Source organism: Ursus arctos, chromosome X (assembly GCF_023065955.2).
Source record: "Ursus arctos isolate Adak ecotype North America chromosome X, UrsArc2.0, whole genome shotgun sequence".
NCBI lineage: Eukaryota > Metazoa > Chordata > Mammalia > Carnivora > Ursidae > Ursus > Ursus arctos.
Window position 1 is genome coordinate 98,181,499 of NC_079873.1, and position 27,056 is coordinate 98,208,554.

General features: G+C 37.4%; 1 protein-coding gene across 2 annotated transcripts in view; it reads right to left on the reverse strand.

Annotated features, from left to right (window-relative positions):
• Nucleotides 1-27,056, reverse strand: part of TENM1 (teneurin transmembrane protein 1) — a 759,525-nt gene that overhangs the window by 457,196 nt on the left and 275,273 nt on the right. For both annotated transcript variants that reach the window (XM_044391612.3, XM_057314228.1), the window contains 2 exons: nucleotides 14,112-14,372; nucleotides 12,394-12,450 (listed from right to left, as the gene is read on the reverse strand). In XM_044391612.3, the coding sequence (XP_044247547.1) occupies nucleotides 12,394-12,450; nucleotides 14,112-14,372 (318 nt within the window). The remainder of the gene's footprint in view (nucleotides 1-12,393; nucleotides 12,451-14,111; nucleotides 14,373-27,056) is intronic.

Here is a 27,056-nt window from a genome sequence, read left to right on the forward strand (position 1 = left end):
TTTGTGAATACTCCCAGAGAAATTCTATGTATATATAAGCATATATATATGTAGCTCCATTAAAAACTACACACCAAGTGTAGTGTGTGCTAGACATCAGTTTTTAAACTGGAGGTTGTGACCTATTAGTGGGTTATGACATAAATTTACTGCATCACAGTTAACACTACAAAGACATGAAATTAAATGAAATAAAAAATGTCAGAGCATGTTGTTCATAGTAAGGGTAGGTATTGTGAAATTTTTGTTGCTAATTTTTATTTTTATTTATACCTTCATTACAAATTGGGTCACAATGTAAAAAGTGTTTCTTACTCTGAGTCACAAACAAAAAAAGCCACTGCTGTACACAATGACTCAAACCCTGTGGCTTTTGTCTAATGACGTATGTTGAAGATCATTCCCCTTCAATACACACAGAGTTGTCTCATTTCGTTCATGTTAAATTTATTAAAAATATTTCAGATATCTAAAAGGAGTATAAAGAACAATACTTTAAACACCCGTGTATCCCCACCACTTGTTTAAGAAATAAAATGCTACAAATAAATAAATATGTCCTCAATAGAGTTGAAATAGCCCTGTGCAATTCTTCCTAAACCATTCCACTTCTCCTCCCGTCACGTATATCTCCTTTTTTTTTTTTTTAAGATTTTATTTATTTATTTGACAGAGAGAGAGACAGCCAGTGAGAGAGGGAACACAAGCAGGGGGAGTGGGAGAGGAAGAAGCAGGCTCCTAGCGGAGGAGCCTGATGTGGGGCTTGATCCCATAACGCCGGGATCACACCCTGAGCCGAAGGCAGACGCTTAACGACTGAGCCACCCAGGTGCCCCTCCTTCTTTTTAAGGCTCCAAAGTATTCCACTGCATGACTATACCATAAATTATTCAAGGAGCCTCCTACTGATGAACATTTTCATCGATATCCTTGATTTTTTGGTATTTCGAACAATGCTACTGTAAACATCCTCATTCAATATCTGTAAGATAAATTCTGTGAAGTGAAACTGCTGAGTCAAAGGAGGCAGACCTTTTGCTAGATTTTGCCAAATTTCCTCTCATAGAGACTGTATCTATTTATACTCCTACAATCTACATTTTATACACCTTTATCAACAAAGCATATTATCAACTTATTATTACCAATGTAACAGGTGATAAATAACTTATAGTTCTATCGTGCATTTCTCTTACGAGCGAGGTTAACATTTTTGATATGTTCAAAAACCATTCTCATTCCTTTTCTACGGGCTCTATCAATTGCTTTTCATTTTATTGTTGGGGCTTTTTTCTTATTGACTGTAAGTGCTTTTTACGTAAGAGGAAATTAACCCTTTGTCTCTGGATGCTACAAATACAGCATGGCAACCTTTTTGTTTACAGCTTGTTTTCGTGTGCTATATCTAGAAAAGCTTCTCCTACTCCGAGGTCAGGAAAAAAATTCTCCCATATTTCCTTCTAGTAATTATTTCCACATTAAAATATTAATGCATCTAGAATTTATTTTGGTGTAGGGAGTGAGGTAGAGAAGCAATATTATTATTTTGCAGATAGCTACCCAATTATCCTAACACCTTTTTTAAACAATTCATGTTTTCCCTATTAATGACATGACATCGTGAACATATTCTATATTCCTATCTGTATTAGGGTCCATTTCTGGGTTTCCTCTTGTATTCTAACACTTTGTTTATGCACACACTAGCCCCAAACACTATAATTAAAAGGAACTTAAATACATTTTAATAACTGGCAAACTTACTATCACAACGTTTTTTCCCCTAATATTTTCAAAGTGTTCTCACATGTTTGTTTGTTTTTCCATTTGAACATTAGAGCCAGTAAGTCAGTGTTTTTACAAGGCCAACTGATACTTTTATTGGAGGCCTGTAAGAATTACACATTAATTTAGGAAGAACTTCATGATGCTGAGACTTACCATCCAAGAACAGGGAATGGCTTTCCATTTGTATGTTTCCTTCCTGTTCCTCAACAGCACTGTAGTGTATGTGTGCGTGTGCAGGTGTGTAGTCTGTACTTTTTACTAGTTGGTTCCTAAGCATTTTGATTGTCACCATCGCATTGTAAGCTAAACTAATACTTTATTCAACTATATTTTCTAATTGGTTGTGGTTTATACAGAGAAAAACTATTAATTCAGTGTGCTAATGTTGTATAAATTTAGTTTACTGAATTCTTATTGTATTAATTTGTTTGCTTTTCTTAGATTGTTATAAACATACATTATATAATCTGCAAATAATTTACTTCATTGCTTCTAGTTTTATTCCTCTTATTTCCCTCTGTTTTCTCATGGTGACAGCTGCAACCTTCATAATAGTGTAAAGTAGTTGGTAAAAGCGGACATCCTTGTTTTGCTCTTGACTCTAGTAGAAATCCTTCTAGTGCTTCCTCACTTAGAATAAAATTGGATTTTATAATTTTACATGACATCATGCTACAGAATTATTTATATATTTTTAATTATACATAATTATATTTATTTATATATGTAATTATATTTAATTATAATGCAGTATATAATGTAATAATAATAGCATATATAATAGAATTCTAAGAAATTAGATTTCTATAAATATATAGGTATATTTAAATAAGAATCTTTATCAAAAATTGATGATCAGCAGTATAGTATTATTCTTTTACTCTATTGCTGGACCTTGTTTGCCAGTATTTTATTCAAGAAGCTTGCACCAATATTCACAAGTACAATTGGTTTGTAGATATATTTTGGGATTTCTTTTTCTGCTTTGCATCTCAAAGCTTTTCTTGCTTCCAAAATTTTTTTAAAGATTTGGAAGCTTTCACTTTCATTATGCTCTGAAAATATTTAAGGTTCACTGAAATGATATGTTCCTTAAAAGATTGGCAGATTTTGCCTATGAAACTAATTCTGCTACTTTTTTTGATTTGGGTAGTTCTTTGGCAATTTTGTTTTTGTCATATAAATCGGAAAGTTAAGATTTTCTCTATCTTCTAAGGCCAGTTTTGGGCATTTATATTTTTCCTATAAAATCATCCACTCTACCCAGATTTTCAAGTGTATCTTCAAAGAGGTGCACAAAGGAGTTTCTTAGGAGTTGTTCAATTTCCCCTTTATCTGTAGTTATTATGACAGGCTTATTTTTTATCTTCTCCCCTTTCCTTGATTATGTATTTTATTGCCCCCCCCCCGGTGAAATGACTTTCAGATTTATTCATTAGTTCTAGATTTTAAACAATATATAATTGGAAATCAGTTCAACTAACAAATGAGGAATTATCATTAGGAAAAAAAAGAGATGATAAAAGGTTCAACAACAGAATCAATAAGTGACATGTAATTTTAAATACATAGTTTCTTTTTTTTTTTTACCTTTCATTGAAAAATTGGCAAGAAATATTTTAAAGTAAATCACCTAGTATAAGTGAGGGAACAATGAAACTGCTATTTTCATGCTTTGCTAATGGGGGGCTATGAATTCAGAAATAATTTCATAACATGTATCTTGGGCCTTAATGTAAACATTATTGAACCCAGTTATTTTCTTTGTAGAAATCTATCATAAGGAAGCAGAACCAGGCCATAGCTTTGATCACAAAGATGTCTATTGTAACATTTTTATAATAGTGAAATACTGGAAATGTTAATATCCAAAAATAAGGCAGAGTCAGCAAGGAGCATTGGCTTCAACTTAAAGTCACCAAGATCTAATAAGAGTCAGCCTGTTCTTTGAAGCTTTGAAGGCCGGCACTGACTTCTCTCTAGTTACGAAAGTCCTAGATGGCATCTTCTTGAAATAGAAGGTTGTTTTGTCTACACTGAAAACCTGTTGTTAGTGTAGCCGCCTTCAGGGATGATCTTAGCCAGATCTTCTGGATCACTTGGCGCAGCTTCTCCATCAGCACTGGCTGCTTCCCCCTTTGCTCTTATGCTATGGAGATGGCTTCTTTCCTTACCTCCTGAACCAACTTCTGCTAGCTCCAAACTTTTTTTTCTTCAGCTTCCTCACCTCTCAGCCTTCATAGAATTGAAGAGAGTTAGGGCCTTGCTCTGCATTAGACTTTGGCTTAAGGGAATGTTGTGGCTGGTTTGATCCTCTATTCAGACCATTAAAACTTTCTCCCTGTCAGCTATAAGGCTGTTTTGCCTTCTTATCATTTATGTGTTCACTGGAGTAGCACTTTCAATTTCTTTCAAGAACTCTTCCTTTATATTCACAACTTGGCTAACTGTTTGGTGCAAGAGGCTTAGCTTTCTTCGTGTCTCAGCTTTCAACATGCCTTCCTCACTAAGTTTAATCATTTCTTGCTTTTGATTTAAACGAGAAACATGATACCCTTCCTATCCCTTGAACACTTAGAGGCTGTTGTAGGTTATTAATTGTGCTAATTTCAGTACTGTTGTGTCTTGGTAATAGGGTAGCTGGAAGAGAGGGAGAGAGATGGGGAACTGGCCAGTTGGAGGAGCAGTCAGAAGACACAACATTTATTGATTAAGTTCACCATCTTATATGGACATGGTTTGTGGTGTCCCAAAATAATTACAGTAGTAACATCAAAGGTCACTGGTTACAGATCACCATCATTAATAATAATGAAAAAGTTTGAAATCTTGAACCAAAATGTGGCACAGAGATACAAAGTAAGCAACGCTGTTGAAAAAAATGGTGCTGATAGACTTGCTCGAAGTAGGGTTGCCATAAACCTTCAATTTGAACCAAACACAGTATCTGCGAAGCACGAAGAAACAACGTACGCCTATACTGTCATTTATTCCTAGTGAGTATATGCTCAACCATATTTTTTCTTACAGTTTCTAACCTCTTAAAAAAATCTACTGGGGCACACGGGTGGCTCAGCTGGTTGAATTCCCAACTCTTGATCTCAGTTCAGGTCTTGATCTCAGGGTTGTGAGTTCAAGACCCTAAATTTTTAAAAAATCTATTGATAAGCTAATTCTGTAAGCACATTAACTCATTTTGGCTTCTTTCACATTACTTAATGTACTAAAGAAGTGGTTAAACAATATATCAAGATCAATTACAAAGACTAATAAATAATTCTAATTTATTTTAATGTCTACATTATTCGTATTATATTTAACTTCTTTTACATTCAGGTTTGATTTCATGTAAATATATCTGTGATGCATACCACATGTATACATACCAGACATTTAGATTTATTATTTGTATATAGATACTTAGATTCTAATTCAAAGTTAAAATAAATTTTCAAGCAGTTTGCTTTTAGAACTGGGGACATTATATGTACTGTATGGTGACTAACATAATATAATAAAAAATATTATTATGAAAAAAAAAGAACTGGGGACATTATAATGTTGTTGATAACTATATCTGCTTCTACACCAAATACATTCTACAACTATATCTACGTCTGCTTCCATAAGTCAAAAGTATAGATGATTGAATTTGACCACTTAAAAAATAAAGCTCTACATCTACACTCACAGACACATCTTATGAACCTATTTCAAAAGGCAAATGATAAACTAAGAAACATGCATAATATGTGACACCAATGATTTTTAACCTTAATATATGAAGTGGTCTTGAAAAATAGTAAGAAATATAAAAATTCAAATAGAAAAATGGGTGAAGGATGTCAAGAGACAATTCAGAACCAAAGAAATGCAAATGATCCATTAACATATAAAAAGATACCCAAGCTCCCTCATAAATAAAATGCAAAATAATAGCATAAAAAGATACCATATTTCATCTAGCAGATTGGGTATTAGAAATCTTTTTCACCATTGTCAGTGTTAATAAGGATATGGGAAAACAGGTGCATTAGAAGGAAGATAAATTGGTTGTTTAAAGGGGAAATTTAGTAATATCTATAAAAAATGCTCAAAGTACATATCCTTGACCCACCATTTCCACTTCTACGAAATTATCCAACAGGTGTGCAAAAAGATGTGTACAAAGATGTTAAATGCAGCACCGTTTTTAGTAACAAAGCGCTGGAAATCTACATGTCCACAAATAAGGGAACTGACTAAAAAAATGAAAAAAATGATACAGAAACAGAATACTACACAACCATTAAAAAGAGTGAGACAGATCTATAAATTACAAATATGGGAGAATGTCCAAGATATAATATTAACTAGAAGACGTTATTAGACTTTCTATAGTATATTCTCCCATTTGTACACGTACAGAACATTCAGGGAATGATAAATAATACACTGTTAACACTGGTTACCTGTCAAGAGTGGCATCTGAAGGGTAAGAGGGAGAAGCATTTTTCACTTTAAACCTGTTTTTACTGTTTTAATTTTTAAACCATCAGCTGATAGTACTTCAACACTAAAAAAAAAATACTAGTTAAAATAACCTACAGAAAAAGAAAAAAAAGCTTGTTATATCTAACTTTATAATGGCATGAATTTCAATAACATCAAAATTGTTTTCAATTGTAAGAGTATCACAGTCACCACAGAAGTGTCTCACCCACACATAAAGTAATCTCAATGACTTACACACTTCCTCTGATCGTGTAACATCTCCAAAGGAGCCATTACAAAGTCAACTGCACTGTCTTATACATGCCTAATGGGTCCAACAGAGCCATTAGGATGTCAGTTATATGGCAGGGCTCCTGCCAAAGCTATTACCAAGTCATTGCATTGTTTCACACACTTCCTTTGACATTCAGATGGTTCCCGAGGAACTGTTATCATTGCTATGGAAGTGTCCTGTATAACTTACATTACCAGGGGAAAACAAAAAAGCAAAGGAAAGAAATGTAAAACAAACAAACAAATTCCCTCCATTAAATGCACATGAATGGCCCTACACGGTCAAATATCAGAAGGAATGACTCCTCATTTGGGTATAACTATTACATGTCATTCAAGAAACCCAGGTGTTAGGCTAGCTATTTTTTCACAACTCCTGCTGTTCTGATGAAGCAATTTAGGGTCTGAGAACACCATATGCATGGCTGTGATGGTATGGTGTTTATTGGTAGCACATGGTATATTACCAGGTTTCTGTGGTATGCAGTACAGAAACAACAGGGAGTAGTACTAATGGATTTTTTGGCTATTATGGGATTATATCAGGTAATCCCTTACCTGTAAAGTTCCTGAGCAGCATATAGGGAGCTCAGCTTCCCAACAATTGTGGAAATCAACAGGGCTTCTAGGTAGTTGAAATCCCAGCTCTACCTTAAGGGGCTACTACAATGACAATAGGAAAACAATGGTACAAATGAATCCTCAGCCAGGTCTGAAGCACTTCATTGAATTTCTTCTCATAGTCTTCTATACTTGGCAGAACAAGATTGTTGGCTGCTGAAATGGTGTATTATTGAAGGTAAGACAAGTGCATGGCATTTTACCCAGATGGAAATGAGGAGAAGTAGGCTGGACCCTGCTAGCTAGAGTTTCCTGGGATACCAGATGTTTCAGAAGTCACATGGCAGGTCTGGCTAATCCTTGCCAAGAGAGCCTTCGCCTGGTACCACCTACCCCACAAGTCGCGCAGGATAAATTCTTGCTAAGTGATAGAAAACCTCCACAACTAACACTGACTGCGCATTTAACATATGACAGGTACATTGTGAAGAGCAATATATTCATTTTCTCATTTAATCCTCACACACACAAAAACTGCATAGGCAATATCTCCACTTGACAGACAAGGAAACTGAGGCTTGGAAAGCTTTAGGTACCTGTTCAAGGACACACAGCAGGTAAATGGCTGAACCAGGGCACAAACCTAGGTGCACCTTATACCATAGACCCTGTTCTTAACCACACACTCTATAGAGAGCACGGTTTATTTAGATTGCATTAATAGAACCATTTTTACTGTGATAAATGGTTTGAGATCACTTGCATTCTCGTAGCAAGCTGCACGTATCTTTATCACAGTACTAACTGGATTGTATTAAAATTAGCTCCTTCTCCTCTCTAATAGATCTCTCTGGGTATATGTGCCCACTTGGCTCTGACTGCCCTGCATTGAGAATTGCTCCAAGAACCCTATGGGTGGGTTCCCACAAAGCAACATTTGTATTACTGACCTCACTCCCTAGGTGTAGCTGATGGGACCAGTGGTAGTTATCTGACTCAAGCTGGAAAAATTATTCTGTCTCCTTGGAATTTAGAAATGGCACTGAAAAATATCAGGTTAATTTCAACTTCTTTCCTGAACAGCAGAAATATAAACTGAGGAATTATATGAGGTTTTAGGTGTGTCTTGAAAATGGAGATTTAGAGAAAGTCAACCTGCAGAGGCAGGACCGAAGGAACTGGATTCAGAAGCAAGAGGCAAAGTCCAGGCAACTCTTCTGATCCAACTCCTTCCTGCTGTCCAGCCACTCTCTTGCCCTGGTCCCGTGAAGCATTCTCATGTCCTTTTAAATAAATGTGGTTTTTTGTTTAAGCTATCTCAAGTTGGTTTCTATTCCCTGCAATAACAGTAATAAATAATAATGAATAATCCTAACTAACAGGGCATCAATCCCTCCCACTAGACTGCACGTTCTTTGAGATTGGGGATTGTATACTGGTCATCTTTTATATATCCCCAGTCTCCAGTACAGAGCTTAGCAGCGAGCAGGTGCTCAACAAATATGGCTTGCCTAGAAATATCATTATAAACAAAAATATAGCTATAAATAATTTCTTTGTGAATTACAGATCTTCATGGACTTACAATGGGGTTATGGCCTGATAAACCCATCGAAAATGCATGTAGAACACCTGACCTACTGAACATCATAGCTTAGCCTAACTTGAGCTTGCTCAGAACACTCACATTAGCCTACTGTTGGGCAGAATCATCTCGAACAAAGCCTTTATAATAAAGTGTTGAATAACTCACATAATTTATTGGCTACTCTACTGAGAGTAAAAAAAACAGCATGGTCGTATGGGTGCAGAATGGGTGTAAGTGAATTGGCCGTTTACCTTTGTGATCACATGGCTGACTGGGGGCTGGGGCTGCCATTGCCCAGCATCATGAGAGGATTGTACTGCATACCCCTACTCCAGGCAAAGATCAAAATTCAAGTTCAAAGTACAGTTACTACTGAATGAGTACTACTTTCTCACACCATAAGGTCCAAAGCAATGTCAATCGAACCATCGTAAGTCGGGGACCATCTGTATACTTTATTAGTTACAGGTTCAAAATGCTTTTTCTCTGTTTCTTCCATTTAGCTTCTTGATACGCAATTTTATTTTCACTTTTTATAATCCAGCTGTTTCATTTAGGCCGTTTGTGAAAAACACATTCTTGGAAATTGATTATCCAAATGTAGCTGCCCATATAGCTTCTTCCTCCAGTCTGAGGTGAGGGCGAATGTAATTACGAGGGGTACCCTAGTCGCTGAGGCCGATGCTCAAGCAGGACTGCCGAACCCTCCTAAGAAATGCCCACTGGATCACCTGTCAGAGGCAGGTGTATTAGAGAACCAGAGGTTTGACCCACTAGCATTTCTATCCTCGTAAGATCAGAGAAGGGCTATAAAAATATATTGCCTCTCAGTTTTAATTTTTTCCTCAGAGCAATGTTGGTAGTAAGGTGAAATGGGAATGGTGAAGGGCTAAAATGAATAAAGAAGTATGGTTGATAGCAAAGTGTCCTGCTCACAGGCCTCAGGATGAAGCTAACTTGAGTAAATCTGCATTTTTCCTAAACAGACCATTAAGCATCAATAGACAACAAAAGGTTTACTTAGGACAAATTTGAGGGAATGGAAACAAACTCCATTAGTGTTCTGATTGCCCTATGAAAGCTAAGAAATCTGGATTCCCTTCTGTTACCCAATGTTCTCCCTCCCCTTTGCTTCAGGCGGCTCAGTCCAAGCGTTTCAGTGCTAAAATGGATGGTTATTGATTTTAATCCTTCATAGGTTATAGCATGTCGGAGACTTAAATTCAATTAAGAGTAACCAAATAGAGTTTATGAAGAAAATGAGAAAAAATAAATATTTTGAAAGGCTTAACCAATTAATGAAATGAAAGAAACAAGTCCTTATAGACATGATTTTGGAAATGTAAGTAGGAAATCCAAGTCATAATCTAGGATGGACAGAATTGAAAGCATCCTTGAAATCATGTCTCGGAAATCTTTCCCAGTTGAATAATTCACCCAAATTAACGATTTCCCCTATCTTCACTTTTCTCCCACATTTATAGGAGTGAGGCTTGTATGATCCCAGCTGATCTATGATATTGTGCCCACTGCCTCATCAATAATCTCAAAATCAGAATGTATAGAAAGACAGAAACAAAAGAAAGTGTCACTGACACTAACTGAGGCACAGGGATGGGGTAGGCATAGAGTCTGAGACAGCAAAATATATAAATCCTAAAAATTTTACACCATTTTACTCTTTTCAAATATAGTATATACAAAGTCAGATTAGTGAAAAAGATGCCCTGCTAGGCCTCCTTTCATGAATGGATGAGATCAATGGGAAATAAATAGCAACATTTGCACACAAACATTAAGTTCCATTCATTGAAAATAACTATTTCTTCAAATTAACATGCTTTTAGAAAAACCATTTATACTCTCATCTTCACTCAAAGCTCCTCTGTGAGAACCTAGGGAAATGCTGAAGACCACTCAGGCCTGGTTATCACTGATTGAAAATTTATAGACTCAAGTTGGTGAAATCATACTACAGGTCATAAATTAAGACTCCAAACTGCATACTCTTTATTGAAAATTACTAGTAGGGGTCAGAGTAAGACGTATAGAACTCTCGCCAATAAGGGAAAAGTTGTTTAAGTTCACATTATATGCGAGTCAAGGAAGGAAAGAAATGGCTGTTTGGAAAATCATCCATTGCACTTAGTTAGCTGGTTTCTGAATTGCTGTTTCAACTCTCCCTCCTATGTAAAATCTGGGTAACAAGAGAACCTGTTTCGCAGAGTGATCAGAGGATGACAGGAGACAAAGATACTAAAAGTGTTGTTTGGAAATTGTGAAGTGCGGATCAGTAATAATAGTGAACATTCAAATTGTACTCATGTATTACAAATACTATTCTAAATCGCTACATACATTAATTTACTCAATCGTCACAAAATCCTTATGGTAGACATTAATATTATCCTTATTTTACAGATGATGAAATTCGGGCACAGAACCTTTATATAACTTTCCCAAGGTCACACAGCTGGGACTTAAACCTAGGTTGTCTGGCTCCACAGTCCAAGCTTATAATCACTATGCTCTACTGCCTCTCAAAAGTTGAAATCATTCTTGGAGGTACATATTGGGCCAACAGAGTCTTACAGTAAGGATGAGTTTTTAGCAGACTGGATCATCAGTTTTCCTTGGCAGCCCAGCCCAATTTTGTGACACCCTATCCAGTTTCTAAAATAAACCATAAGGAAAATAAACCTACAAGGAAAAGAAAGGATGCTTGTCCTTTACTCCTCCATCTTCCAACTCTGTCTCGGTAAAAAGTATTACATGATCAAGGTAGACAGATGGTTGATTAGACTGAGGGCCAAATGAAACTGAAGAGTTTCATTCTTGAAAGTCCCTAAACATCCAAGAAATAAGGCATAGTAATACGGTAGAGTGGCTCACCCCAGTGAGCAGTTCTCACAGTAGGGTAGGGGATGAAAATGTGCATTTTGATAAAGCTCATTCTGATATATCTTTCCTCTGATCCCTTCCCCCGGCTACCTTCCAATTTTGAGTCATTGCCCTATAGTCAGACGTGAGGATCCCCTCACTCTGAGAGTTTGATTTTCATGAAAGTCACTTAAAATATTGCAAAGCCTAATAAGCGCAATGAAGACAAAAATAAAAAGGGCACCAATATCCCCTCACTGAAAAATGATACAGTATAAACAAAGGTTTACAGAGAAGAAAGAACAACATTTCTTTCATTGAAGGTATTATTTATAATTGATGACATGGATAGAGCGGGATTCTAAACCCAAGCCGGAGCATCTGAAGGAGAAGACCAAAGCCATTTGCTAGGAGGTGTTGTAAAGTTATGACAATATCTGAATTAAATGAACGACTAGAGCCATGCAAAAAATCATAGATAACATAGGAAATCATGAAGCCAAACCCAACCCAATTTGATTTAAAATCTATACCTCCATGCTAAATCAATGTTTCCCTATCCCACCTCAGATCTTGTCTTGTCCTTGTCTCCAGCTCCTGCCTCGCCTCTTCTTCACTACCAACATACACACATGAAGTCTTCCAGAGGAAAGCAAATCAATAAGCAGCCAATGAACTCATCTTTGACAGGTTAAATAACCAGCCCTGTGTGCTGTTTTTCAGGGGGGCAGGGTTCCACTTTGTGGGGTGGGTGTCAGGGATGGGGTGAGGTAAAAATAATCGGTGGTCAAATATTTGGAAACACCTACCTTGAGTAGACCCAGCTTGAGCCTCCATGTCACAACAAACAGGAGAGAATTTAAAGCCTGTAATATCAAACATTTTATGAATTAATCCTTATCCAACTCATCTGGGATTCCTCAATCTTTAACCCCTACCTTTCACCCGGTAGTATTTAACAGAGTCAATGAAATATGATTCATATACCATAATGTTCACCTTCTTAAAATGTATAATTCAGTGATTTTTAGTATTTTCACAGAGTTATGCAACCACCACCAATATATTATTCCAGAATTATTTCATTACCTCAAAAGAAACCCCATATCTAGGGTCTTGTGGAAGTGGAAGAATGGTGGAAACCCATGGAGAAACTTCTTCTATTTTAATGTTTCAATGCAGCGAACTGGCTATACAACTTCGTATGTCAGGAGTGACATGAGGGACACCGAGAAGTCTCGGCAATGCAGAGATCATCTAACAGCCCTTCTCACATGAATTTGGTCATTGTTTTTTCTGTTTCACAGCTGAATCCCAGAAAACTCTAGAGACCAGTACTAGGTCTTATAACTTCCATCCTAACGCTCTCTCACTTACATGACTATGCATACACAGATCATCTATGTTCCCTTCTCATTTCCATAATTAGCCTCCTATGCTCTTGGCCAAAGCCAGCAATACATACATACACACATGAAAATAAACTAAAAAAAAATAAAACACATCAAGACCACATGGATACTTGGTGATATTACAAAATGTCATGGCCTCTCATTAAGGAAATGATATTCTAACTAGCAGGCAAACAGTCATTCTTGATTATAATAGCATTGTGGCCAGGGTCCCCTCTGGGCTGAACCAGGCAGAGGAGGACAGAACAGAAAAAGCTGTAGGTATAGGGCGGTTGGCTACCTCTCTGCCACCTGAGAAAATACTAATTAGCCACTGCTAACAGAGCAGGCCTGTGGTCGCAGTAATGGGACCTATGAAGTTTAGATAAACAGAATGATGAAGAGCCCAGATTAATGTGTTTAATAAGCATTAATGTGCTTTTTATGAAAGGATTCTGTCCTTCAGTAGGGACAGAGGAACAGAAGTAAAATAAATTAACCTCTTCCCAACAAATCAAAAAGACAAACTTTTCTGTTTCTAAAAGTTGTAAGAAAAGAATATATAATTGCAATTTATGATACTGGTATTATTACTTACTGTCAGGCAAATGGCTGAAGTTAATTTACTTTCTGGGTTTTTTTTAATCGTTTCAGTCTAACCTGGTTAATTTGAATCTGCCTGTACACTTGCCAGGTTAATCTGAATTAAAATAGAAAGCACATACAGAACATGCTTGCTATACAGTCATTCATCTCATTGTTCATATATTGATATAAAGCCGAAATACAGGAAATGAGTACTTTCTATAATAAATACCACTAGTAGTACACTGGAAAATAAAGATGAGAATAAAAGGTGAGTAATCAATAAGACATGCACAATACCGCTGATGACATGAGATTATTTCCCTTGGGGGATCACCAGAAATGAAAAGCATTTCACGCAGTTATAAATAAATGTGTCTATTTGCCAGATACTTGGGTACATACCTTGTCCATGGGAACCCACTAACCTGCATTCCTCACCTGCATATTACATGAAAGATAAGCAGACACAGGGAAGGAAAACAAATCTCAAAGGCTAAAAACCGCATCTTCTCTGGGGTTTACTCAAACAGTATAGATAGTTCTATTACCATTCTCCCCATCCGACTTCCTTTCATGGTCCGTGTCAGTCAAGGACAGCGCAGAGTTGGCCCGGCTGGACAAACAGGAGCTATGCTCTGATTTCATCCCCCGTATCCACATTCTCAGAGCATGGTCAGGTGAGGCCGCACCTTCGGTCTCCGTGTCCACATCAGAGCCCATCTCTAGCTGGTAGCCATGCCGAGAAACACTGTGCATGTCTGTCTGGTAGCCAGAGCACAGAGTGTGAGGAGTTTCACAGAATTCCATCTCTAAGAAGAAACGAAGTTCAGAGAAGAAGTTTAGAAATAGGAAGAAAGACCCGATAAAATCCTACTTCTTGTCCTTATGCCCCCCTCTCCCTCCTTGCTAGTAATTATGTGTTTTTGCAAACTTAGAATTCTGGCCTTTTTATTTATGGTAGCTAGGATTCTGTGCTTATTTTGCACTTCTGTGGCTTAAAATTATGCTCCTGTTGATTCTTACAAGGCTCAGGAAAAAGCATGCCCAAAATAGCTTTATAGCTACAATTTTAGGTTGCACAAAATGTAATGAAATAGGCGAGTGCAGAGGAGTATAAAGTGTAGAAAGCTGTCCTTTAAAAGATATTTCTCTTCTAGGAAGAATATATATGATCTGTAGAGCACACCTATGCCTAAAATATTAAAATTATTGGCTTTCCTAAGTATTTCATACACATTAGGGTTAAGAATAAATAATTCAATGTGAAAAGTCTGGGGAAAAACATTACATATTTAAACATATTTCTCTAAAGTATGTTTCCCAAAACACATTAGCCTAACCACTGAAACTATGAGTGCTTAATATCATTATTTCCCATTGTCTCCAAAGGAGTTTGAGGCCTACCTGGGGCTAATTATTCTGTTTCATTCATTCTTTCAACAAATACATAAAAAATATTCAATTGTACAGTACACCCAGCAGGGCTTCACGGTTTGGATTCCTCCCACCCTTTCCCCCCAAGTCTTAGATCCTTATGATGCTTAGGATCTTAGAGATGATGTAATGAATCCCCTCCTTTTACAGTTGAGCAAAATAAGGTCCAGAGATTAGGTGTCATTTGTCTATTGCCCATGTCAGGTAGCAACAGATCCCGTCTTCCTAAAACACCCATCTGGGCATGGTTTCTGTTAGACACCAGCGAAGCCCCATCCACTTACTGCATGAATATCAGGCATTCAGTCTTATAGTCAATTTTGCATTCAATTATGGCAAGGTGTCAAAAAGGGGAAAAGATGCTTTAACGGTCCCTAATAAGTTAATGAAAAATGACCACATGCCAAGATATATCATCTGAAATGCCCATGTAATACTTAGATAAGGTAATCCGGGGATGTTGTACACTATATAGGATTTTCTCAGACTGACATCAGAAACAGGGTATGTCATTTGGCCAGGAAGAAGCTTAACTGAGTGCATCTAATCCTTAACACATATCAATAAAATGCAAACCCCAGGGGCGCCTGGGTGGCACAGCGGTTAAGCGTCTGCCTTCGGCTCAGGGCGTGATCCTGGCGATCTGGGATCTAGCCCCACATCAGGCTCTTCTGCTATGAGCCTGCTTCTTCCTCTCCCACTCCCCCTGCTTGTGTTCCCTCTCTCGTTGGCTGTCTCTATCTCTGTCGAATAAATAAATAAAATCTTAAAAAAAAAAAAAACCCTAAAGTGAATTTAATTCTTTGAATACAGAAAGTGCTAGAATTTAGATAGACCATACACTAGAAGAGTACAGAATATGTGTTTTAAAAATAGCTATTTTTGTGACATATTTTGTGACATATAATTGTCATAAAAGGGTTTAAAGAATCAACTCTTAATGCTTATTTAATACCCATTAGGTGCTCAGCACTGTGCTCTAAGAAACAGATATTGTGGGCAGAGAAGGCTACTATAATGTATCAGGATAATTCAATTATAAATTAATTTTTTTAAGGTTACAAGTCACTGCTAAGCACATTACTTATTATTTCTGTGCTGCATGTCACTAAGAGTAATTCTGTTTTTCACAAAAATGTGTCTAAATTCCAAAGGAGTAATGTTTTAAAAATAGGCATGGTTTCCACCTGTCAAACATATAACCTCAAGAAACTGTGCTTCCCCTTGACATAAGGCTAAAAGTAAAAATCCATTTTGCCCAATATAAATCTTAGTGATCTAGAATATTGTGATCAGTTAATATTCATGCCTTTTAATTTCACAATGTTTCATTATCCAATCCTACTGTGCAATTGTTGCTACAGCAACCTGTTTGTGAACCTGTCAGCTTGAAGCTGCAGGAAAGGAATTTTTTATAGGCTTGCATTCACAACTTCCTTTACTCCCCTAGACCAATGCTTCCCAAACTTCAGCACGCTTCAGAATCACCTGGAAGGCTTGTTAAAACACAGATTACTATGCCTGCCCTCGAGGAAGGCTGGAGAATCTGCAATTCTAACAAGTTCCCAGGTAAGGCCTACGCTCCTGGCCCAGGGACCACACCTCGAAAACTCCATCCCCCGATACTTCCTGAAGTCAGTGGGAGCTAGGAAAAGGGGAGAAGTGAGAGAATAACCCTACTGGGGCATTACCAAAGATTCTGCAGCAACCAGCTGTAATTCTATTTGGAGACACAAGGAAGAAAGTGTTTGAATTGAATTGCTATGAAGTGTCCCCATTTATTTTCCATGGAATCAGGGCACTAATTAGGAAATTTACTTTCAAAAGCACAGACTGCATTTATTTTCACTCATTCAATGGCACTGAGCTGTTATTTTCCAAAGATTACAATATGAGCATCTGAGTCATGGTAAAGACATTCACTGGAAAAGGATGAGCAAATAAAAATAAATACACAGCCAATTTGACATTCTGTGTAATAAAATACTAGATATGGTTAAGAAATAAAGATCACTGGCAAATGTAAGAAGAATGCCTTTACGTTAAAGAGATTTATTTCCCATTCAAAAAAAAATCTGAACACGGATTTGTTCCCTTCTAAGGAAATGTGGTGTAATATGATCAAAAAAATTGCATAAGATTTCTATTGGAACCACAGTCTGATCTGAATACAAAGATTAAACCACAAATTCTCTAATTAAATACAACCAAAGTACACTTCCCTTGTTGATACATAATTAGAAAAAGTAACAATCCAGTAAGCTATCAGTTGCTTTTTAAATGTTTAAACAAAAATAAAAGGAGAGAAAGAAAAAGTTTCCCTTACAGTAAATGATGTTAACACTTCCCTTTCTTGAAATCAACATTACCACTGTGGATTATTTCCTTAAATACACAAAAGTCTTGGTGGTGTTCAAAATTCCCATAGGATGCATTTTCTATAAAGCACTTACAATGCACCTTAAGTGGTTGTTTTTAGCCTTGCACATATAACCTTGTTACCTAAAATACTACATATTCCCTAGAGAAGATGAAGTTCAATTGGATTTATTATAGGTCTAGTCTTACCAAAAAGCTAACCATAAGAGAAATGAAAGTACAATCTTAGGATATCTAAGATTTAAATGGATAGACTGGTACCATGAGAAATTACAATTCAGGAATGAACAGATACAGATGTTGCCAAGTGAATGAAGTACTTGGGGCTTCACAAACATGTTTTTAAAGTTTATTATAAGGAAAACCTATTTTGCAGTCTTGTAAGAGACAAAATGAGAGCAAATCAATACAGTTGAAATCCAATTTTTAAAAGGAGAGAAAGATCTGAATATGCCTCGCAAAAAGAAGCATACAAATAACCAATAAGCAAGTGAAAAGATGCTCCACATCATTAGTCATCAGGAAAATGTAAACTAAAACTGCAATGAGATATCACTACAGCCCAACCACAATGGCTAAAGAACTTCTGACCACACCAAGTGTTGACAAGGATGTGGAGCAACTATATACATTGCTAGTGAGAAAGTAATATGGTGCAACCACTTTGGAAAACAATTTGCCAGTTTCCTAAAAAGGTAAAGCAATCCTTAACAGGAGAGCAATGCACTCCTGGATACCTATTCTAAAGAAATGAAAACTTTGTCCAAACAAAATTATACACAAGGTTGTTCGTAAGCTTTATTCATAACAGCTAAAAAGAAGACACAACCCAAGTGTCCACGAGGAGCGGAAAGGATAACTACCTGTGGTAGACCTACACACACAGGATGTATAGAATACTACTCAGTCCTAAAAATGAATGAATTATTGATACGTGCCAAGATGCATGGACCTCAAAATAATTATGCTGTGGGAAAGAAGACCAACAACATGTATACATGTATGTTTCCCTTTAAATAAAATTCTAGAAAATGCAAACGCATCTCCAGTGACAAAGAATAGATCAGCGGTGCCCAACGGAGAGAGTGAGAGGGAAGTATAGGACAAAGGCACGCAAGGAAACAGCTGGGATGATCTACATGTCTGTTCTTTTGATTGTGATGATAGTTTCACATGTGTATACATGCCAAAGTTTATGAGTTGTACATTTTAAATGTGTGTAGTTTATTATACTTGAATTATACCTCTATAAAAATTTTTTTAGTGGATTTTATACTACCAGGAAATAGGACGGTGAGGAGACTGGAGAATCAGTCGATTTTCATAGGTGGAGCCACAGGTCTCGAGTTAGAAGCAGGCCCTACTCTTTTCCTCCTCATGGAACTAAGTACATGTAACATGAATGAAAAAGTAGTCAAAATGCTATCTTGCTTTTTACCTAAGCTAACAAGCAATCAAGGCTCACTGATGCATGATTTCTCAGTGATTCTCTAGGGAGCACTTTTTTCCTGGGAACATAACAGTTGAAAGCTAATTTTAGGAGGGAAACGAAGAGTGACACTGATCACTGATGAACTTTCAGCATCTGAAAGAACACTCTGTAGTTTGGGGATCATGAGACTAAGTCGAGTGGATCTGGCACAAAGGATCACTTTAGGCCACTATTAATGCTAATAATATATATTTTTTAAATGCTATGAAGTGTCCAGTAAAATGAACTATTGAAATTTCTCTCTGAATCTAGGGATTGATCTTCACGTATTCAGCCTGGAGAAGCCATTTATCAAAACTTGAAAGGGAAAGTCATGTTATCTATATCAGCATTTTTCTACAAACGCCATTTTTGAGTTTGATAAGCTCAAGACTTTATTTTCCTTAAAATTCCATCCATTCAAACTTCCTCTAAAAAGGGAGCTTTAAGGCATCACACTCCAAATAAATAACTGGAGGTTGAAAAGCATGATTAATCTTAACCCATGACGCGAGTGATTTGTGATATAACTTCTAAAGAGTGTCGTCCATTTCCAAAGTAAGGAAAAGGGAGGGGAATAAAATTATTAGTTCTGCTGTGACTCATAAGAAGCCTTATGGACTACATGCAAAAGCAGGTGTTTTTAATTAGCCATGCTGTTTTTGGATAAGTCACTTAACATCTTGGGGCCTCAGTTTCCTCACTTGTAAAATATTCAGGTCCACCTGGAAATCAATCTCTGGGTAACTCCCTTGCTCTAAAATTCTGTAATTATAACTTGACCCTGTTATTTCAAAATGTGGAATGATTAATATTTACAAATGGGGAAAGAATGAGTGGTTTTATAAATCAAGGTGCTATTCACAGTTCTACTGTGACGGATAATCATATGCATTAGCTAAATAAGATCTTGTGTCATGATTACAAGTCTTGCAATATTACAGTATTGATACAGCTTAGGTATCCATTGTGAATTGCAAGATTAGTGATAGAGTATGTAAAATACGTAATGTAAAAAAAATCAACTGAGTAAATAATTATTCATCAAACATAAAATTGTCAGTTTATAAACATGGCTATTGCAAACAGTACTCTATAGCATAATGAATAAAAAGTCACACAATTAAAAAGTATCACTGACCCACTAATAATTCATTACTGGCTCTAGGAAAAATATAATGAGTTATTACAATCTTAAGCAAGAGAAAGAAGGAAGGAAGGAAGGAAGGAAGGAAGGAAGGAAGGAAGGAAGGAAGGGAAAGAAGTGAGCAACACCGGAAAGAACACAAATAATTTTCACTACTGGGTACCATTTTGTATTTCTCAGTGTACTGGGTTTGAAAATAAAATGTTATCAAATTGTCAAACAAATGAGTTCATGTAAGTTTACTTAAACACAGCTCCACTGAACACCCACTCAATTTCAAGTCAAGAAAACAAAACAAAATAGACTTCTCTGATTTCTCTTAGTCTTAGAAAATTAGCCCAATTTAATTTCCTCTTCTCTTACTTCATGAAAAAGCTCAATCGAATGCAAACTCTACTAGGCACTGAGCAGGGTGAGTTAACAGGACAACGTCATGTCCTTTGGCAAGTTCCACAGAGAGCTTTGTTAAGCGTCCAAATGACAACAAAGTAATAAAGGCGCACCACCCAGACTTGACCTTTATTTTTCTGCTGAGGGCTTATCAGTGTTTTCTGGGGCACAGCAGTGAGAGATGGAGTGTTCCCACACGTACATCTGGAGCCTGTGGTTATCAGAGGACTTAAAGAAAACAGCAAAGCTTCCTAAGCCTAATCTCCCCCCTCATGGTTTCAAATGTACCCATTATCTCAGTACTCAGGACCTACCAATTATGCCTTATTTAATTTTCAAGATTTCTCCATCTGTCAGTACAGTGACAAGTGCAGCAAAAAATGTGGGCACAGTTAAAAGCCTGAAGTAGAAATGTTCATGCTTTGTGACCAATACTGGCTAACTGGAGCCAACCCAGAAAATAGTTAACAGACCATGTTAATGCCAAAAAGGATGCTCTCAAGAGTACACTAAGTTGCAAATCTGTAAAAATGGTTCGAACCAGAGAAGGATACAGAATTGTAACAGAAAGTCAAAAGGAAGGGAGATGAGGTAGGGACCTGGAAGAAATCAACAGGGACTCCAATCATATTTAGAGAGACAGGAGCATATCCTTCAGCAGTCTTAGAAGGAAAGACATTTGATACGTAAAGAAGCAACTTCTGCCTATTTTCTTGAACTAATATTCACGTCGGTGCAGGCCCCAGTTCGAGTGTACTCACAGAAGATGGGCGAACTCGCTCTGACGCTAACACACAGCAGGGCCCACCACAATGAAAAACGTAATGCTTGCTCTACAGCCTTCGAAACAAGAGTCTGGCAAAATAATCAGGGGCTAGAAAAGATGGTGGGAGGTCCTGGACTTCAACAGAAATTTAGATCAATGAGAGCCTGTGCATGTTCCCTTTATTTCAACATTTCGAATGAGACAGACACTTCCTGGCCTAAATGAGAAATTTTCAGGGCTACTGAACACTGAAAATGCATGGTGCTCAATGGCCCTAAAAATTTCTCATTTCTTACTTTTGTTGGTCCAATTTTCTGACTGTTCATAATACTCTGGAGCCTGAATTCTTATTGACCACTGTGGTCTTCTAGGTATACGTTTGCATTTTCATTACGTTCACGAAACGTGGGAAGCTGTTTGTTTAATGCGTGTGTGCATGTGAATTTGAAACGGCATTAATCTGCAGCACAAGTCCACTTACAGAAGCCAGACGTGTGAGCTAAAGAGTTAAGTAACCACAAAAAACACTTGTGAGTGCTTCAAACCATACTTAGAAAAGCAAACAATGTGACTTCTGTAACATTCTACACTAATCTGTAAGCATTTATTTTGTGATGAATGAGTAAAGATACCAAGATAGAACTGTGCATGGAGTCGCTGTTTGGATACACTCTGCTCTCTTAGGGGATTCTTCTTACCATCTTTCAAAGATGCCCCATTTTCCGTCGCCTGTGTATCTCTGGACGTACTGTGCCGACCTCCTGCAATACCTTCACAAAGAATTCTCCAACTCCCCCCTCCCCTCTCCCAATAATCTTCCCCTCATCCACAGCATTTCTAATCTTTACTATATATTTTTATACCTGACTGTATACTTCTTTTTTCTCTACATGTGTATCATCTGTATTACCTACTAAATCAGACCTCCAGATCCTACGGTGTTTTCTAAACTTTTGCTATCTCTCAAAATCAAATGAGATAATTTCCACAAAGCATTGTATGATTTATTAAGGACTACATAAATACAACGTAGTTTTGTCATCCCCTCAGGCCCTAGAATAATTCTAGTCAAGGACTGGTCATTAAATACCAAAGTTTTAAAGTCACTAGTTAACAGGAAAGCACTCTTGAAAGGATTAAATTCGTGAATACAATTCCAGTGCATATGAGATGGTTTTGCTTACCATAAAACAATGCCTACTAATGCAAATTGAAAAATTGCTATTTTGGTAAATCAGCGATGCATTTCAAATGATAGATGCTCCACAAATTTGCCAAGAAGAGAGAGACAGCAGCCCACTGGCTGTGGATTCAGGAAAAACAATTTATAGCAGTATCAGACTAATGGAGAACACGTTCTCTCTATTGTCTTCTGACTGAAATGTATCACAAAGGAAGCTGCCCTCACTATATTGTTTGGCTTAATGAATTGGGAAATGACTCCCTATTAAAATTCTTCAAAATATATCCCAGGGTATAGAACTGGGAAGCTTCTTAGAACCAGTCTAAAAGTCTTGGTAAAGACAATCTCTCAGCTAGCTTGAATGGAAACTTCGTTCATCCTTCTCATCCATCAGTTTCATCCTATTTACCAGACAGAAATAACCATCTTAGCAAATCAGGAGAGTGTCCTGGAGTAAGTAGGTGGCTCCTCGGAGAGACTGTTTTCATGAAATGATTTTTTCAGGAATATAAAAGAAGAAACTCTCCAAATGGGCAAAGGTTGTGGAAAGAACTCTTAGGACACTCATCAGGGACTTCTGAATGTGAATTCTATGTATGGCAAAATGCTGAATTCTAGAGAATTTAAAACCTTAAAACATTAAATTCTTGACTTCCAATCAAGATAGAATGACAAGGACCAAATTTATTCTCCTACCTGAAACAGTAACAACAAAAACCAGATAAAATGTAGGAAATGACTGTGTTTTACACATTGGGCAACAAGGGACAGTGATTCCCGAGATAGGGGAAACACATGAGATGAGCCCTACGGTTGCCTCAGTTTACTGTCTGCAAAGAATTTCCAAGCCTCAGCACAGGGAGGGAAAACATAGGTGGATCCCAGCAGTCTCTCTGAGTTGAAGAGATGGATCTGATAGTCCGGGAAAGCCAAGACAACTAAAGTTTGCAGCAGAGTACCAAACAGGAGAGAGCTGCATAGAAAGAAAACTCCAGAGACCTGCAGAGCTCCCCCCGCTCCAAGCCCCCAACAGTCACTGAAGTCCTGAATGGCACAAGCATGGAAGAAAACCACCTGACACTAGACAACGAACCACCTGAAAGGATTAAAGGAAGCAACTCTGAATCTGAAACAGGGCTAGAAATAGTCCCTGTTCTCAACAACCAGAGTGAAAAAATATCATAATTCATGGGCATTGAGCACATTCCAATAAACCCACTGTGAGTTGAAAATACTGGAAGTCAAAACTGCACGTAATAAACCTAACCAACTGAACATCATAGCTTCACCTAGCCTACCTTCAGTGTGCTCGGAACACTCACAGGAGTCTATAGTTGGGCGAAATCATCTAACACAAAGTCTGTTTTATAATAAAGTGTTGAGTATCTCATGTAATTGATTGAGTACTGTACCAAAAGTGAAAAGCAGAACGACTGTATGGGTGCAGAATGGTTGTCCGTGTACTAGTCGTTGACCCTCGTGATTGCATGGCTGCCTGGGAGCTCTGGCTCAGCATCATGAAAGAGCTTCGTATCCCTTATCAGTAGCCTGAGAAAAGATCAAAATTCAAAATTCCAAGTACCATTTCTACTGAATGCGTATTATATTCACACCATCATAAATGGAAGAATTGTAAGTTGAGCCATGGTATGTAAGCCATTTATGTAAAATGCAAACTAATCTCTAGCGACAGAAAACAGATCAGTGGGTGCCTGGGAGTGGGGTGGATAGGGAGTGGGAGAAAAGCATTATAAAGGGCAAGAGGAAACTTTTGGGAGGTGATAGATATGGTCACTATAATGACTCTAGTGATATTTTCATGGGTCTTTACATTTATCAAAATTTACCAAATTGCACACTACCAATATGCACATATTATTGTATATTATACCTTGATGAGCAAGTTTAGAACATAGAAGAGGAAAGAAGAATGTTTGCTGCTCGTTTAATTTAAATGTCCCAGTTGAACACTGGGAACAATGGAACAAAGTAATGTGATTGATAATACTAAAAACTCAATCTGTGTTCAGAAACTGCCACGAATGAAGGAAATGACAGATGAATTTCTCTTGACTTGTCTGCCATTTTGCCTTCACTCCAGTGGAGTCACAAGGGCTTCAATTCTGGACACTGAAATTCCAAAATGCTTAGATCATTATAAACTAATATGTACACATGATCAACAAATTAGGTTTGATCCTAATGTGACACGAAGGATTCCTGGGCCAGTCTGGGCTGAGCAATAAAGTACCATGACAAAGCAGCTAGTCTCCATACCAGTGACACACATTTGCCATTCCCACCTAGCAAGCTACTTGCCTTTGTTTTCTTCGATAGCTAGAGATTTCTCTCAAGATCCTGGCTAATCATTCTGACTGAAGGCATGTCATTTGTTTCAAAGAAGACTAAGAGGAGAGGATCTGGTTAACTTAGTGCAAATGCAGCCCTACTCTTTAAACAACTCTCTAAATCTACCTCTCAACAATGAGAGGTTAATGATATTCCCTTTGTTTACCACTAATTTCTGCAAAAGCTCTTTAGTAGCATATATATACATACACATACATATATAGTCAATGGCTGCATAGGTTATTATATAGAGACGGTAACATAGTGGTCAAACACTCTAGTAATCTGGGCCACTGTTGACCTCATTCTGAAGTACAGTTGTTCTAAAATGATAGAATTATTTTTGAGACTGTGATTACATTATAGTCCTACCAGTACAAACTTATATTTAGAAAGAAAGGTCATTCTCTATTTACTGTAGAAACTGGGAAATTAATCTACCTCAGTTACCAGGAAATTCATCCATAACTCACAAAGTACAAGGTTTTAGACTAAACCACTTGGACTACTAGTTCCCATTTCAAAGCACACATTGTCCAGTCCTAGGGCACAAGTGGTTGGAGGTCAAGCTACCAAGGAACATGCAGTTTTACACATTAAAAAAAAAAAAAAGAAAGAACATCCAAACATGAATTTAGCATCTTCTACGTACCAGGCCCCGAAACATTAATTATTTGATTTAATCCTTACAGTATGCCTTGTGAGAAAGGCTATTATTTTTTTGAAGATTTATTTAGTTATTTGAGAGAGAGAGAGAAAGCAAGTGGGGGGGGCAGAGGGAGAGAGAGAATCTTAAGCAGATTGTGTGCTGAGTGCAGAGCCCAATGTGGGGCTCGATCGCATGACCCTGAGATCAAGACATGAGCTGAATCCAAGAGTCGGTCACTTACTTACTGAGCCACCCAGGTGCCCCCAGAAAGGTTATTATTATACCTATTTTTCAAAAAAAAAAAGGCAGCTGAGGATCAAAGAGAGATTAAGTAAACTGTCCAAGACCACACAGATACCAACTGGCAAAATGAACTCAGAACAATTTTAACAGAATCCTAATCACCTTATACAGCCTATGAAGTTATGAGTAGTAATTCAAATTCACAGTCTAGTTCTCATTTGTGCAATGTGTGTGTGACTGGTGCAAGAACTTCCTGCTTCTCGCCTCCCAGGTCTCATTCAGCCCGCTGCTGTTTCCATCTGGACTTTCACAGCCGCCAGCCGCCAAAATACTTTGGGGGACATGGCAGCTGGGAGACAGTGGGCATTTCCTTTGTCACTGACAGTATAAACAAAGAGACCCTTAAACTGTGCATATATTAGCTCATTGTTCTTGTAGGAGTTTAATGTATTTTTATACCTCCTTTTGAAGTATTATTCCACTTGGTACTAATTCTTATGGATTCACTTAACCAGCATCATGTCACTTTGACTCACTGAAAATAACAGTGATATTTTAGAGCATATTCTCTGTTTCCAGACAACACAAACAACATCTGTGTCTACAGGCGGGCAAATAAAAGAAAACGTTGGCCTCTCCTGTGTTTAGCGCCCTGGCTCACAGCAGCTGCCTTGAGGAGACTTTTGAAATTATTTAACAACATTAACAAAGATGAGATGAATATTATTCATTGGGAATTGTGTGTTGGAGTATTACTTCAGCACATTACCACCCAGCCAGAGGAGACAATTGGATCAAAATTGGGGGCATTTCCTGTTTACAAGGTAGCGTTATCATCTCAGGCTAAATAGATTGAGCCTAAATCTGTGATCTACACAAAGAATTTTACATGTATCACAGCATTCGGAGAAAGCCTTTGAGTTGAAAATATTCTACCGTTTCTGATTAAATGTTGAGGAAGAGTTTTATTTTAAATTTATCAAGGAGGTATGAAATTAGATAAAAGCATGCTTCTCTTTAGCGATCATTTAGTGCTTAATACTGCAGTTGAGTTCCACAAACTGCGTTTTTCAAAATCTCTTAAAGCTAGAAAGCAAATACAAACAGCAAAAATAGCATTAGAGCTTTTGAATTGGAAACTCATATGGCCCAATTCCTTATCCACATTGCTCGAAACATTTAACCCAAACAAGCAAATGAACATTTCAGGCACTTAAGAAACAATGGACAATTTATATACATGCATGCAATCATGCTTGTTTTACAGATTTTAGAAGTATTTGCAGGTCAGATAATGTATGAGGATTGCTCGAGGACATTAATGATACACAGGACCGATGCAACACAAGTCTACACAATGCCTGAACCGTTGTCTCCACTCAATCCCCAAATCATCATCCTGGGGGATGAAGCACTCCAAAGAAAGAGCCAAACAGAGATGTGATGTTACACTGACAAAACATCTGTTTGGCTGGACATTTC